The sequence below is a fragment of the Acipenser ruthenus genome, chromosome 2, assembly GCF_902713425.1.
Source record: "Acipenser ruthenus chromosome 2, fAciRut3.2 maternal haplotype, whole genome shotgun sequence".
NCBI lineage: Eukaryota > Metazoa > Chordata > Actinopteri > Acipenseriformes > Acipenseridae > Acipenser > Acipenser ruthenus.
Genome location: NC_081190.1, coordinates 70,129,639 through 70,145,568, shown reverse-complemented (window position 1 = coordinate 70,145,568; position 15,930 = coordinate 70,129,639). Strand labels below are relative to the sequence as shown.

The 15,930-nt window shown below is 38.8% G+C and overlaps 1 protein-coding gene across 2 annotated transcripts in view; it reads right to left on the bottom strand.

The window, feature by feature from the left end:
• Positions 1-452: 452 nt before the first annotated feature.
• Positions 453-15,930, bottom strand: part of LOC117409214 (DENN domain-containing protein 4C-like) — a 76,953-nt gene continuing 61,475 nt past the window's right edge. Inside the window, exons 21-33 of one of the 2 annotated variants that reach the window (XM_059000005.1) lie at positions 15,138-15,248; positions 13,058-13,198; positions 9,808-10,934; positions 8,568-8,763; positions 7,842-7,945; positions 7,305-7,480; positions 6,924-7,109; positions 5,931-6,114; positions 4,843-5,091; positions 4,177-4,294; positions 3,422-3,575; positions 2,575-2,639; positions 453-2,112 (exon numbers count right to left, since the gene is read on the bottom strand). In XM_059000005.1, the coding sequence (XP_058855988.1) occupies positions 1,976-2,112; positions 2,575-2,639; positions 3,422-3,575; positions 4,177-4,294; positions 4,843-5,091; positions 5,931-6,114; positions 6,924-7,109; positions 7,305-7,480; positions 7,842-7,945; positions 8,568-8,763; positions 9,808-10,934; positions 13,058-13,198; positions 15,138-15,248 (2,948 nt within the window). In that variant the 3' untranslated portion in view covers positions 453-1,975. The remainder of the gene's footprint in view (positions 2,113-2,574; positions 2,640-3,421; positions 3,576-4,176; positions 4,295-4,842; positions 5,092-5,930; positions 6,115-6,923; positions 7,110-7,304; positions 7,481-7,841; positions 7,946-8,567; positions 8,764-9,807; positions 10,935-13,057; positions 13,199-15,137; positions 15,249-15,930) is intronic. The other variant, XM_059000009.1, reaches the window with a different exon arrangement.

Below are 15,930 nucleotides of genomic sequence, written 5' to 3'. Positions count from 1 at the left end.
TGATACCGTCCATCGCTTACTGCGGGTGAATCATGTTAACACAAACGCGCCTGTCCTAAGCAGTGGCGACTGTAATACAGTGTGAAAGTTCTTTGGCAGTATTGTGAGATTCAAAATGTATTTTCCATGACTTGCTTTCATCACAAGATATATTCAACAAAACAGAACAGTTTGCAATATTTCTGTCTATTTGGGGACTTGCATAAATAGATCAGCCTTCCTTTAATAGAGTGCATAATTTCATCACAGTTTGGGCTTTGCTAATATAACTTTGGTCTTGGCTGTTTTCTAAGAGCAGCAGCTCAAAGTAAAACAAAGCAATTAAACTCACTGCCACATCATGCCCTTTTGAAGAGCAAAGTCAAAGAGAAGACCTCAGATTTAATGGAACAAAATCACCTCCTCCCACTCCACTCTTTATAAGCATTTTAATCACATCAGTAAAGACTGCATTCAAAATCACAAGAAAACTCATTTATTGCATTACAATTCAGTATAGACATTTTCACATACATGACATTATTTGAAAGAATACGCTAACCAGCTTTTAAGGGAATTGTTGAAACTATACAGATTCTAAAAAGACACATACTGCAATTTTAAGACTAGAAAACTTAAAATATACAATTTCATATATGTGCTGGTATCGCTGGATATCATGACGTTGCGAAACAAGTAAAAAGAACCCCTTGGGCCATTTTAATGTACAAATTCAAGTAGTGCAATTTCAAGCCTTAATCTTAAAGATTGTATATACTTCACACTTCTTGATTCACATGCCATCTATAAAGGAGTTGTATCTACATAAAATTACACCCAAAAACTGCATTTAAAAAAAAACAAAAAAATGCCTCCCTCATACAGGACAAGAAACAGTTAATACAATCTACATTAGAATACAGAGTGCCCCCCATAATTAAAAGTGATATGGTCAGAACTGTGAAATATAGAACAAAAATACAGGGTCCATGTGTCTCAATGTAAAGAGGACAATTGATTTCTCTCAATACACTGAAACCCAAGTTTATTGCAAAACATCATAAAAACATAAATTACATTTGAAGCTACTTACTGGTTAGGGGCTGGGGAGGGGGTGCACTAATCTGGTTAATGCACTAGAGTGTTCAAGCTGCTGGAATGTACTTAAAATGGTTACACTGACAATCTGAAAACACAGTCACAACATTCTTATTTAAGTTGGAGGGACGATTACACAACACACAATGGACAGTATAAAACATCTGTTTTTTTCCTTTACTGAATGTACTATTAGAATACAGTTAAAACACAGAACAGGCTATGTACAGACTGCATTCTACAGCACAGTTCTTTTGGAGAACATAGCCACCACGGAGGGGCTTTTAAGACTGAATCCTTGGAGCTATGCATTACAGAGGGAATAAAGACAGAAAATCTAATTTTAAAAAGGCAACCCTGGTTCAGATGCTTATTTGTATTTATTATTCATGGGAAAAAACAGTTTCTTGTGGCAAGATGCTACTGAATTTTGCTAACCTAACAATGCTGCAAAGTCTGGCTGAATCTACTCCAGTCTAGCCTGTCCCACCAAGCACCTCTTGCTGAGCAGTGGCCTCTGAAGGGGGTAAACATTAAATATGTGAGGGGATCAACCACAAATTCCATAATAAATGTACATACTGTAGTTAAAAGCTAGGAAGAGCTAGTCCCAGTCATTCTCCATAAGCCTGGCAGTCATTTAAATTATTAAACAAGAGTTAGATCGAACACATAATTCTGTAGGGGAAAACCGCAGCCTTTCAGAAAAGGAATCGGAGAAAACAAAAAGGTATCAAAAGCAATATCTCCCTTTACACAACACCACTGTGAAACAGGAGTCCTGCATTTATCCGAAGGTGGCAAGTAAGCCAAGGTTGTGTGATCCTGAATGGCCGTGGTAGGTGTCGAGCTCACTTTCCTCTAGTGGTTGCCTTCCTTTAGCTCCCGCGGCTGCTCCTCAGATCACCGGCGCCCCAAAGCATTTTAGGCACCACTGGACACTCTTGCTTGGAGGGGCATCCATCCTGCTCAGGGCCTTGAGCTGCTCCGGGCTCAGCTCGTCATATGCCAGTTTGTACTCTCTGTCAAAGGCCTCTGAAACAAGGAACCACACAGATGTGAATTTTAATGGAGGTAGACATGAGCTATTTAAAAATAACCTGAAAATTCACATTTTGGTCAGTTGATGTTTGTAAATTAAGTGGTTTTATTGTAAAGTCTGTGTGAAGTTGGTTTTACTTGAGTCCTGGATCTGCTCTTTATTTGTGATTGCCTGTCAGAGATGTGTGTAATAAAGACTAAAGCAGCCAAAGTGACTTTAGGTAAGTAAGAGTAACCAACATCTAATGATCTGACACTTCGAATCAAGTTTCCTTTTGTTTTGCTGACAATACACTGCTGTGCCCTAAGTGATGTTGATGACGACTACTAAATAACAATAAAAAAACGACACCAAAAGACACCTTGGCTGATCTAGCCTAAATACATACACACATATATATAAAACCCCATTAAAAGCAGCATCTCTGAAGTGCAAACTGTACATATCTATCTTACCAATATCAATATTCTCTCTCCCCAGAGACACCAGTGACAAGAACAGGATTTCTCTGTAAATACTCCTGCAAAAGAGTAAGCAGACCAGAGTTAATAGCATTTGAGTGTTAGTACAAAAACTTGACACACATTACCCCTGACAGAGCGTCGAACATCTTGTGTTCCAGATCACCATATTGAATTTACCAATAACTGGTGATCATTTTTTTTTTTCAGTGGGCTCATCCAGTTGATATTTTCCCCAATAACTGTCCAGTTATTATGGGAAACACGCGCTCATTAACCAGCATCAGAGCACGACGCCAGCGCGAGCTGTCAAACTGAAAAGAGTTAACACCCCACAACAAGCAACACAGAACTTTAACTCTGGCAAGAAAAAATGCTCACCAGAGATTATAGAAAATACTGCATGGGGCAGCGTGTGATACATGAGAATTTAATGGCTACCCTCGGGTAGCATTAGATTCTTGTATCGCACACTATCCCATGCATTATTCTCTAATACAGACAGCATGATTTACAGTACAAAATGTGAGACTATCCACAAGCCTCCACAGAACATAACTGGCACACACAATCTATTTGAAATCTCAAACTATTAAAATGCAAGTCAAAAAGTACATGGAAAACTATTTTTTTTTTATTTTTTTTTTTTTATTAAAGATAATAAGACTGTGTCTTTTCATGACAACTTTAAGCAACTTAAAAGGGCTTTTTTTTCCTATAATATTCTTTTAATCCTTTTGCCTCCAAACCAAGTTTCGCTACCTATTACTCCATCTGCTTTTGTAATGAGCCAACTGACACAATACCCAAGGCTCTGTACAGGTCAATACCTGGTACCCACCTTTGCCGTTTAATGTCTGGGTGCTTCTTGATCTCCCTCAGGAGCAGATTGACGGGTCCATACACATCGTTGGTCTGGATGTTTTGCACAATGGAGTTCAGCAGAGTCCTTGTTTCCTGGTGATCCGTCGGGGAGAGCGAAGCTTTCCTTTCCACTGTTACAAGATAACAAAAGTGGGAGGTTAAAATGACAACTTGACTAGGAGATCTCTCTGCCTGACATTAATATTTGTGTTTCTTCTTTTAAGACACCATATTACTTCACTCAGAAAAATGTGGTGGTTAAGAGGAGGGTGTTTTTAAGGTGTACAATACTGTACAAGGCAGGAAGTCCGTCTTTTGATAACGAGTGGTGGAATGAATGGGAGGGGTGCACTGTATAATGTATTTAGCACCAAAAAGACTGAACTATTAATGTAAATAATTCTGAGTTAAATTTTATACAGTAAAACAGACTGAAATTCAGTTTTAAAATCGAGTAAAATGCAATTTAGTAATAATGGAATTTTATTGAAGTATATTATCTTTTTCCCCACCTTTTCCAGGAATCCAGAAAACCTCCAATATACCTACATTTCCATTGACTAAACTGAACAATCACCTGCTTCACACAGCCAGTAAACCTCAGGTGGTGGAATTGGTTTTTCAATACAAGTGAATGAATGCATATGTAGAGTGCAGTCCATTTGGGTTTCACAGTGAATACATGTATCAAGTACAATTAGACAGGTGAAATAGAAAGCTCTTTGTATTTACAGAAGCTCCGCCAGCACAGGTACAGGGGTTCTCCAGACTCCTGGTGCAGGTTGATGTTGTCCCACAGCAGCTGCACGAATACCTGCTTGCTGTCCTGAGACAGCGACGTCTGTGGAAGCTGCCATGAACAGAGGGAGAAAAGTCATTACTAAAAATCTGCAAGGCTTTGGTAGGTGTAGAAATCAGCCATTAACTTATATATTTATAACACTAGAAAATATAGTAGGCAAGATAAAAAATGTTCTTTAGTTCACACTGCCACCTTGTGGTAGAGAACTCCAAGTGAAATATCAGGTTTTCACAAACACAAGCATGCCTTTGGTGAGACTCATGTTAATGGAAAGAAGCAGCTCATTATCCAATACTTAAGTAAAAAAAAAAAAAAAAAGGACAATTGTGTCAAATTGTGTGATAGTTTTGTGACAAAGCTGAGACCACCAAACTTCTATAACCTGTGACCTATTTTAAATCAGATTCAAACCTAGGTCTCCAGAGGTGAGAGGCTAACTCATTAACCCACTACGTCCCACCATGTCTAGGAAGCAGACAGAACTGTTTCACGCTAAAATAGGTAACACACTCAAACAGTGCATTACGGAGTGTACTTGGTACTAACTTTGGAAACATCTACTATTTGACGTCACACACAGACACTGACTGACTGACCTGCACCCCATTATTGCAGTGCTCGGATGTTAGGATGAGGCCGGGCAGGTTGCTGGGTAGGTCCAGTCTCCTGAAGTACCAGACAAGGTTCCAGAAGATGATGGGGTGCTGGTTGATGAACTTGTGGGTGTAGATAACCTGTTCCCCTTCGTTCTCCAGCAGAGACTCTAGCTCTTTGCGCAGCACCAGAGGACTCAGGTAAGGGACTGAGACTGGCAAAGGATTGGGCCTAGCCAGGCTCAGAGGATCCTAAGAACAATGTCACAGTTGTACAATGTGTAATTCACAAGGGTCCAAAAGGGTGTTGGTCTTGTTCTTATAAGATCAATCAACATTTGTAGATGTTTTTTGTTCCAATGTAATATGTAAGCAAATAAAATAATATTTGACAGCATTGAATTTAATTTAACAATAACAAATAATGAACATTTGATGTAGCAGGTTAGGTGTTCTCAAATAGTGAAATTACATACTACAGGTTCATGTGAAGATTATTGAAGCCAGAATAAGAAACATTAGATTTTAAATCATCGTTATAAAACTTGGAGCACTAATACTGTTAGACAATTATACAATATTATGCAGTTAATAATACTAATAATTACCTGCATAAATACATTGATTCCTGCAAGGTTTGATAAGATCATCTTACTGTGATTCCACCCCAGTCTTTAAATAATTGAAACAATTTACCTTGAGTTCACTTACAAAAGTTTACGATGTTATTTTTGCACAGTATTATTGCAGTTTTACCAGGCTTTTCCCCATGGTTATACTATGCATTTACCATAGTTTACTCTGGTTTTCCATGTTTATTAATATACTTTACAATACCTTGTTATCCTTTACAATGCCATATGCTTTCACTATGATTTATTACACTTTGCTATGCATTTACTATGGTACACCTTTATAAGGGAGGGACAGGTCACCATCATCCGATGTCATTTAACAAGACCCAATCTTGTACAGTAGCAGGAGGATGCTGTCTGGATCTGGTTGTTATTTTTTCATATGGCTGTGCTACGGGGTAGTTGGAATCACGTGTATGGGGAGTTACAGCCTCGTGGTTTAATGCAGCAACTCACCATAACCTCCTGCAGGCTGTTGGGAAGGCTGCTTGTTGAAACGCCATGGGAAGGCCGCTGGGAAAAATCCATATTCTGCAGGGGTCCCCCAACGCTGTTGCTTCGAGTCAAAGACGCCCCTCGTTTGTGTGGAAGTCTGTCACTCAGCCCCAGTGGGTCAACCTGGCCTCCCTGTGTATTTTCACTGTTCAGTAAATCAGAAACACTGATGGTGAATGTCAGATTTCTTCTATTTTTATTTTTTTAAACTACAGATATGGCCAAAAGTTTTGCCTAACTTAGAATTTTAGGATGAGACTTTTTTTCTTTTTCTTAAAAATGAACACGAACATAACTTAGGTCTTTTATTTAACATCATGTAATCAAAGAAACTACAAAATGATATCGCAAAAGTCTACTGAAAGCCATGATAATAATATTGCAGTATTTCAATGTTAGATTTGAAATGACACATTTTTCAATTTTTGTATATGGAAAACAACAAAGTAGTATGCAATTCAATATGTTAACGTAACATTATACAGCAGGTTTCATTTTACTTCATGAAGCAAAATTAGTTAATTCTATAGGGTGGTGCAAAAATTCTGGCCATAGCTTTATGTCACTGTTTTTAACTAAATTGTTTAATAATTTATTATAATTGTCCCTTATATGGAAGATGCCTGTATGTTTTTTTGGGAGTGCACACTTAAGCCCGTTAGGTAAAAATGAAAGAAAATGGAACTAAATTGTGGTATAGTGGTGACAAAAAGGGGAAGGAGCAAATAAAACACATACATAAAGGGTACATAATAATGTTTAATGCTTTGATAGGTCATTCAGTGTCACTTGGAAAGATGAGTCTGATGGTTCAGTGGGTTAGTTCTGCCTAAACAACAACATGATGAAGCCAAGTTCCAGAAGACAACTAATAAACACAATTTCTGCCTGAGGCAATAAGCCATTTGGTGTTCCAAGGTCATAACTCCATTCTTTTCACTGCTTGTTAGTTACCTGTTCTTTTCCTCAGCATTCAGCTTTGGAGCTGCAGAGGGACTGGTTTGTGGTGGATCTGAAAAATGAATCAGATCGGCTGCTGCAGGAACTGTAGGGCCGGCTTTCTGCTCCACGAGCTCCGTTGTCATGGGAACATTAGTGCTGTGTATACTATCCCCAGACGTACTGGGCTTCAGGAAAAAGCTGTGCAACAAATGAAATATTAATAGGAGCTTTTAATAACAGTGCCTCATCACATCTTTTACACAATGGCAATTATTTTTTCTTCAAATTGTTAAATCTTGTTCTTATACAAAAGAAAAAAAACAACAAACAACTTTGTCGCTACACCTGCTTAAAGATTCCAGCAAGTATGAAACTATTTAAGGAGTAAGTCACCTGGCAGTGCCTCGGAGGTCTTTAAACTCAATGTTGAGCAGAGGAAGGAAAGTGCTTTTACAGAAGGGACATGTGGTGTTTAAATTGGAATCGTCTGCAGCCCATCCAGCCATTATTTCTTCATCATAAACCAGGGCTTCACACCCTCGGCACTGCGAGCAGCTGGACATTAACACCTAGAAGGGAGAAGGGGGTGCATTAGCTCTCCTAGATTTTAAAATACAGGATCTGAAGCAAAATGGGTCTGTGTGCATTTGGTGTAATGTTGTGGAACATGACCAAGTTCAAAATCTCTTGTGGGGGGGGGGTGGGTGGGGGGGGGTGGGGGGGGGGGGGGGGGGGGGTGGTTCTCTCAGTATCATACCAAATACACACCACTACTTAAAAAATAAACAATTACCAGGGAACTTACAAAAACATACAAAAGACCTATACAAATTTAAAGGGTGGAAAACAGATTGGAATTGTCATGTAATTAATCACAATACCCAAGCTGTTTTTAAGTCTAATACGTATATTAATGTGTATCAGTCTCACCTCCAGTGCACAGTTCTGATATATGCTTGAGGTACTGGCATGATGAGATGAACTAGGCTCGGATTTGTCAGATTCTGGTCCTTTCACACTTCTTGAGGTCATATCTACACAATGAGAAAGTTACTTGAAAGCACTGCGTGGCACACACCAACAACAAGCACGACATTTAGTAAACCATAACAAAATTCTTATGGATAAACAGCTTGGCAGTCATAATAAATCAAACTTGTTAAAACTAATTTTTATATATTACAAAGAAACGTTTAGAAATAATGCATACAAACAAGTTATACAATACATTCACATTTCTACTTTGGTTAGAAACCGACTGCATTTTAAAAACATTTTTTAAACAATTTTTTTAACATAGTGTCGCATGACACGTGTTTCTACGGCAGATAGAACGCTTCACTCAAAAAATATTTACTAATAGTAACAACCACATTGTAGGCTATAATTGCTTTCACATAGCTGTTTGTTTAGCAGTCGTGCTGAAGAATGAAGAAAGCAGTTAACATTCAGCACTGGATTCCGCCATGCAAAATATAATTGCTGTTTATTTATTCATAGCTAGTCACTGTGTAAACAATATTTTATTAGTAACAGTACTGCAAGTAGAGAGAATGTTAAAAACGGTGGCTGAAATATTTCTTCACAACCCTTTGGATGGCACTGCTTGGACGGTGGTCTCTTTAGTGTGGTGAACTCGACTGTGTGGAGGCTTACAGGCAGAGTGCTGCAGTCTCCCAGTGTCACTGCTGCTGCTACTGCTGCCCAGGCTGGTGCTGCTCCGAGTCAGGCCATTTGAGGCCAGGCCAGGAACTGGGCCCCTGGAGCTTGGGCTCTCTCCTCTTCCTCCCCCTCCCAGAAGATGGTCTTCCAAACCAACAGGGAAGCTGTTATCACTGCGGGAATTCTCATCCTTTAAAAAACACCATTAAGAAAAATAAAATAAATTAAAACTTGCAAATGGATTAAACATGACAGAATGAACAAATGAAGAGTGAATAAATAAATACAATATTCAAAGGTAAATCATTGTGACAGACTAATAAAACATGACATGGGAAGTATGTTTATGTATGTTTAGATGGGAGTTGTTTGTGTTATTCCATCACATAGAAAGGTTTTGCTTGAACACCTTCCTTTTAAGGAGTTCTTGTCTAAGTTTGATTCCAATGGGATTTATTAAAGAGAATTTCAACATTTTGCTTTTTAGGAAGGGCCAAATCTCAAATGTGCACATCTAATTTATTTTTAGAAAGGGGGCTCCATGGTAAAAATAAAAATAAAAATCTTCAAAATCATTAATCAACCCACATTCCTAAAGTAACTATTTAGGTTTGCCTTTTATGTGCATCTTTGGTCTGTAAAAAAGTAACACCTTTTTTTTTTTTTTTAATGAAATTGAAAAAATATATATTATTGGTAGCAGCAGTGTAAAAAATCAAAAGCAATATAACATTAGAATTACATCAGCTACTTATGTAATGAACATATACCTGATATTTGATCAAAAGATACTCCCTTCTTAAATAGCTGTTGTAATTATGCTCTCAGACTCTCTATATTTCTTATTAGTCAGAGACACTACTGACAGCACATTAACGATAAGCCACAGACTTTGAAACAGCATCCTGGCTCCAGTCTTGATAAGTGGTAAGCCTGCTCTGTAATACGGAATAGATAGGGTTTCATTTCTTTTTTTGGTGTAGACAGCAAGAGTATGAGCTACATTAGTTTGTATGGGGGGGTGGGGGTCAAAAACAATGCAGTTCTTGTATGTCTCCAAGACTACACTTTTTCTACATAACTACTCAATATTAGTCTTACTTTAAAAATCCCCCTTAATTATATTGGCGTATACATATTTCCCGATTAAATAATTCAAGTAGAGAGAGTAAAAAGGTATAGCTGGAGCAAAAGGCCTACTCCTGCCAAAAAGCAGACAATGCACAGGACTAACCTCATCATCTGAATAACTATAGGCAGACGCCACGGCTCCCCACACTTTGCTGGCCACATTAGCAGCTTGTTTCATGCTCGACTTGAGAACATCAATTTTGGGTCCAGAGAGCAGGTTGTCCATCTTTATACCAGAGATACTGTTCATAACAGAGCCAAGAGAGCCATGCTGGGAGGAGCGCACCAGAGCAGTCAGGGAACTGGAGCGCAGATTCTGGGCCCTGTTAGGCGTCTGTCTGGAGGTCTTGGGCTTCCCGGTAAAGGTTTTGGACTGTGTCACAGCTGGGCTGCACTTGGGTGTGACAGCGGCTGTCTGTGGGACGGCCTCAACAGGCAGACTGGACCTGCGCTCAAGGAGTGCTGTTCCTGAATGGGCATCCTCCTCTTTCACCTCCCCCTTGTGGAGCTGCATACTGGTGGACTTGACTCCCAAGGGGCTCTTGAGGTTCATGTACATCTCTATCTCATCAGCAAGGTTTCTAGAGACCACAACAGGGACAATCTTCTCCTCGCTCTGGACAGATATAGACTCCACACTCTCTGACCACAGCAGAGACAAGGGGTCAGCTCCCTTCTTCACATCCTCCCTCTCGACAGGCTTTGAGTGCAAGCTATTTCTCTTTGATGGGTCCTCTACTATTCCATCCTGGAGCTTGCTCCTGAGCACCACCATCTCTCCCATGTCCACCAGGGGGCCTGTCGCATTGTCTACCACATCACTCTCCACATAGTTCTCTGAAAGTTCTAGCGGCTTAAAAGGCATGTTGCTCTCTGAAGCTTCCGGGAACTTGTCGAGCAAAGTCCTAGTGTCATTCTCCTGCTCCCCTTCTATTCCTTCGAAGGACAGCTCTCTTTTGATTTTGGTGTCGGTATCTGCAGATGGTGGGGTTTTGGTGCTGGACAGGGCTGCGGCCAGGATTTTGGCATCGGCACCCATCTTGATGGCTATCTGGTCAGGGGTCATGTCCAGGCTCCCCTTCTTCAGCAGCATGCCTGCCCGGCTGTCTGTGCTGAAGCTACAGCTCCTCTCTGCAAAAGCTTTCTGCCGCTGCTGTTGCTCCACATTGCTAGGGCTGCGGGGGATCTTTGGTGCACCCTCTTCTACAACAACCGAATCCTCAATGGCACCTGGGGAAGTGAACAGCAGCCCAGGGGCATTAGCAGCCAAATCAAATGGAAAAGAACATGCTGTAGTCACATAATCATAACTGTACATCTACATTAAAAAAAGACACATCACTCACCAACATTATCAATATGTTAAACCAGACAAAATATTTTTTAGGTTATTTTTTTATTTATTTATTTATTTTTTGTAGAAACTAACTAAAACAAGAAAGCAAATAAAAGAATGTACTTTCCATACTGTTGTAAAAACAGAGAGCACAAGATATTCTCAAATGGTAACATAACACCCCTCATTAAGGCAACAAATGCTTTGCTGGAAATTTCAAAAAATATATATAATAATGTTTAATTAAAACAAATTCTGAAAATGGAAAGGACGGGTTCAATTCGACCAGCTTTCAGTCGGCAATGGATTATGTTTTCTAGGCAACCCATTAAGAGCAGTAAAGCAATAAGGAAAATATACATATACAGTATATATATATATATATATATATATATATATATATATATATATATATATATATATACACACACACACACACACACATATACAGTATATATATATATTTTATATATGTGTGTTATTGCTGTTTATTTAAACTAAGGAATTTAATGCAGTAAACCTTGAATCTTAACTGTGGAATAAATTCTATACATGTTTCTGTTATAGAAATTCTAAATGCTCTTTCATTTTCTGTTTGTGTTGTTTTTTTATTGTGTGCCTTTGCATTTCTACCTACAACAAAAACCTGTGTCAGTGCTCAGGGGACTTCCTGAAATACTGTATGCATTATAGGAAAGGAGCTGCATGGCTCTTTAAAACGAAGGCCAGATTCTTAACCTAAATAAAGCCATTGTAAAAACAAAAAGGGTATTCATAAGATGACATAAATTATGCACTGGATAGTCATTACAAGGATATGCATTTCTATATATAGCACTGCATAATACATCAAACGTGTTGTATTTTTAATTTTTTTCTAATGAAATGCTGGTTGATTTGTTGTTCTGAATGGATTGTTATTGAACACCCATACCACTCCATGAGGTTTACAGAGGTCAGAAATTCTCCACACCGATGCATGTGTATAACTAATATATCTTCTCAAATGAGCCTGCAACACATTCAAACTGTGAAAAGCTACAGGAACAGCAAATTCCTAATGCAGTTTCCAGGACAATATATAAAATACTGCCATCGCACACTAGTACAAGTTTAGGAACAAAATCATGTGCCCAGTTTTGCCAATACCTCACTTTTTTGTGACCGGTCAAAAAAGAAAACAGTTTATTAGAATGCAAAATACCAAAGCACAACCATTACAGGACCTGGGCTTTTACCTAAATCTTTATACCTGCCCATCCAGTGAGAATATGTTGGTGTACAGACCAAAATATTTTCTTACTTACAATGAGCCAATACGATCACATGATTTGTTGCGGCATGTTTATTCATACCGATTTAAACTGAGACTAGTATGGAGCTGTGGTACCTTATAAAGCCAGTACATCTTATAATAATAAACAATAATCCATATATAATATATAAACAATAATCCATCATTTCGATCTAATTAAAAATCCAATAAAACCGCACGTTGACAATCAAAGTTGTATTTTTCAGTACAACGATGACATGAGTGCAGGGCTTCCCAACCCTGCTCCTCGGGACCCCAGTGTCTTCTGGTTTTCATGCCAACTCAGCTCTCAATTACTTTACTAGACCCTTAACTGAACTATAATTCGCTTCATTTGACTGTTTTAATTGTTCTCAGCTCTTAAAGTTGCAGATTTCAAGTTAACTGTACAGTTTCATAAGCAACTTGGAATCTGCCGAGAACTAAAAAAAAAAGTCAAATTAAGCAAATTATTAGTTCAATTAAGGGTTTAGTGAAGTAACTGAGAGCTCAGTTGAAATGAAAATCAGAATACACATTGTTAATATTAATAAAATAATAAAACAGACATGCATGGCCTGCTACCTGAACTTATGCATACATTCTAAATGAATAATAATCAAACTGCTTCAATGTAGCGATCCAGGTGCAGTGCTACAATGTTACTCTGTGGGCGTCTCCGGTATCCAATATTTTTTCACAAGCATCTAAAGCAGGACTTACCACTGCTGGTTCTACTGCTCCCACTGTCAAAGCTCCCAGAGGATAGTTTCACAATGCTGTGTCCACAGGCTGGCGAGTCTATGGGGCACTGGGGTTCAGTGACAGACACTACATCTCCACAGGAGATGGCCACATCCTCTCCTGGCAACAGACAGCATTTTTATTGGAGGTGTACCTTTTCACTATCTTAATGCTCTCAAAATGGTTGAAAACCAAACAGCACTATTAACAGCAACATTTTTAAGTGATAGCTGTGACACTGCAATTATGGTGAATCATTTATAGAGTGTCTTGAATTAAAACTTTGTTTCAAGGGCGCCGTCTTACAATATTAAAGAGTAAGAGTACATTTTCTTAGGCTTTTTTTTATTTTTATTTTTTTTACTGTTCCCTAACATTTGTTGATAAATCTGTGTTAAGATGCCTTGAATTGTTGAGGAGCTGCTCTTTAGTTTACATACATACATACATACATACATACATACATACATACAGTGCTTCCTCGCTATAAGGCTCTCGGTTATAATGCGCCTCAGATATAACGCTCCTACAGCATGTCCCACAATTCCCCATACTAGAGATTCATGCAATATTTCTACAGTAAATACAGTACCGGTGTTGTTCAAACTGTAAACAACTTCTCAGTCTACTTCTGTTTCTGTCTCTCCCTTTTGATACAGTATCTGAAGTGAAGAAAAGCTGCGCTGGCACTTTATAACAGAAACATCTTATTCAGCTTTCATTTTATAACTAAATATATGTTAGGCCTATTACTGCGGCCTTCTCCAGCCCCACTCCGGCAGCTGAACCTGGGGCGAGCCCATTCCCTCTTCCTCTCGCTCTCCTTTTCGCACGGTTTGCTTGTCTGTCGCTTCGAACTGAACCCCCGACCACCGTTTAGCCAGGTTATTTATAGTTTAAAAACTGCTAATTAAAATGATCCATGAGTGGGAATGTTACCTTTTTTTTTTTTTGTAAAATATAGCGTTGATTACATGGTGCTTTATGCATGGTTCATTCACGGAAAGTTACATTTTTGCTTCACTCTATGTGCATTATAGGGAGTTCATTTAATTTGTATTTTAGTCAGATGTGTTGTGTCCCGTGGCGCGCCCCATCCCCTCCCCCGTATATAACGCTCTTTGGTTATAACGCTCATATTGTGTGTCCCTTGAGACCCGTGTTATAGCGAAGGAGCACTGTATATGGAACGTCGGCTAGATAAGCCAAATTGTCTTTATATTAGTAGGCACCAGGCCTATCTACAGCAACTGCAGTGCCAGCAAAACAAAAGGAAACCTGACAAAGGGACAGATCACTACATGGCACTGGTTCTTACTTCTATAAAGACACTGTTCTAGTCTAAGCAACATGCATCTATGATAGGCAAATAGAATGGAAGAGCAGTTCCTGGACAGCAAAGCTCTACTGCATGGCACCCAGGGCAACACTCATGAAGTCTCTATGAAGCCTAGAGGAGGGTTGTGGGTTCAATCCCCAGTGGGGGACACTGCTGTTATACCCTTGAGCAAGGTACTTTACCTAGATTGCTCCAGTAAAAACCCAACTGTATAAATGGGTAATTGTATGTAAAAATAATGTGATATCTGTATAATGTGAAATCTTGTAACAACTGTAAGTCGCCCTGGATAAGGGCGTCTGCTAAGAAATAAATAATAATAATAATAATAATAATAATAGAGGAACAGCAACAGTATTTCCATGGTTATCATGGAGCACTAAACCCCCTTGTAGGCTTTGTAATGCTCCTTAGTGCTCAAGCAGCTCGGTTTAAAAGACTGTAAAGGTTCAAACTGAGCACACAATGAAAACATGGACAAATTCTTGTCTTGTATTTAGTCTTCCGATGCCTTAGGTAAATTATACACTTCGTCTACCATGTATAACTTGATTGACTTATTTATCATTATTTTGCATATATTGTATCTATATGTGTTTTATTTCTAAACATAAAAACAAAAAAATAAGAATTCCTACAGACTTTCATAACACATACACTCACACTCAAACTCCTCTACATGCACTTGTGATGTATCAGAAGGCTCATTGTAAACATTACCATCTTGTTTTGCTTTGGTTTTAGTGGACTGGCCCGTCTCTAACAGCTCTGCAGTGACCACAGCCCTTCTCAGCTCATCCTTGGAACCATATCCCTGGTCAGACTGACCCCCTGATTCATGGAAAACATAAGGAGCAGTTGAGCGCCTCTCATACAGAACTATGTGTAATTTATGTAATCATTTTTTTTTTTTTTTTTAAATAAAATGTTAACTTTTACAAATGTTATCAGTAATGCCTCATTGAGACATGTAGAATATCCAATTCTACAGTGCCTTGAAAAAGTCTTCACACCCTTGAACATTTTTCACATTCTACTGCCTAAAAAATACAATTCAAAATGCATTAAAGTAGGAGTTTGTTTCACTGATCTACACAACATTACCTACACTTTCAACATGAAAGAACAATGATAGAAATATTCAAAAAGTAATTAAATAAAAAAACAAAAAGTCTTGATTGCATAAGTCTTCACACCCCTTGAGTCAATACTTGGTGCAAGCCCCTTTTGCAGCAATAACAGCCATGAGTCGTTTTGGATAAGTGTCTACCAACTTAGCACAGCGGGATGGGGCAGTTTTTGCCCATTCTTCTTGGCAGAATAGCTCAAGCTCTTTGAAGTTGGCTGGGGATCGTCTGTGGACTGCAGTCTTCAAGTCTTGCCACAGATTTTCTATAGGATTCAGGTCTGGGCTTTGACTAGGCCACTCGAGGACGTTCACTTTCTTCTTGCTAAGCCACTCCATTGTTGCTTTTGCTTTGTCCTGCCGAAAGGTGAATCTTCTCCCCAGTCC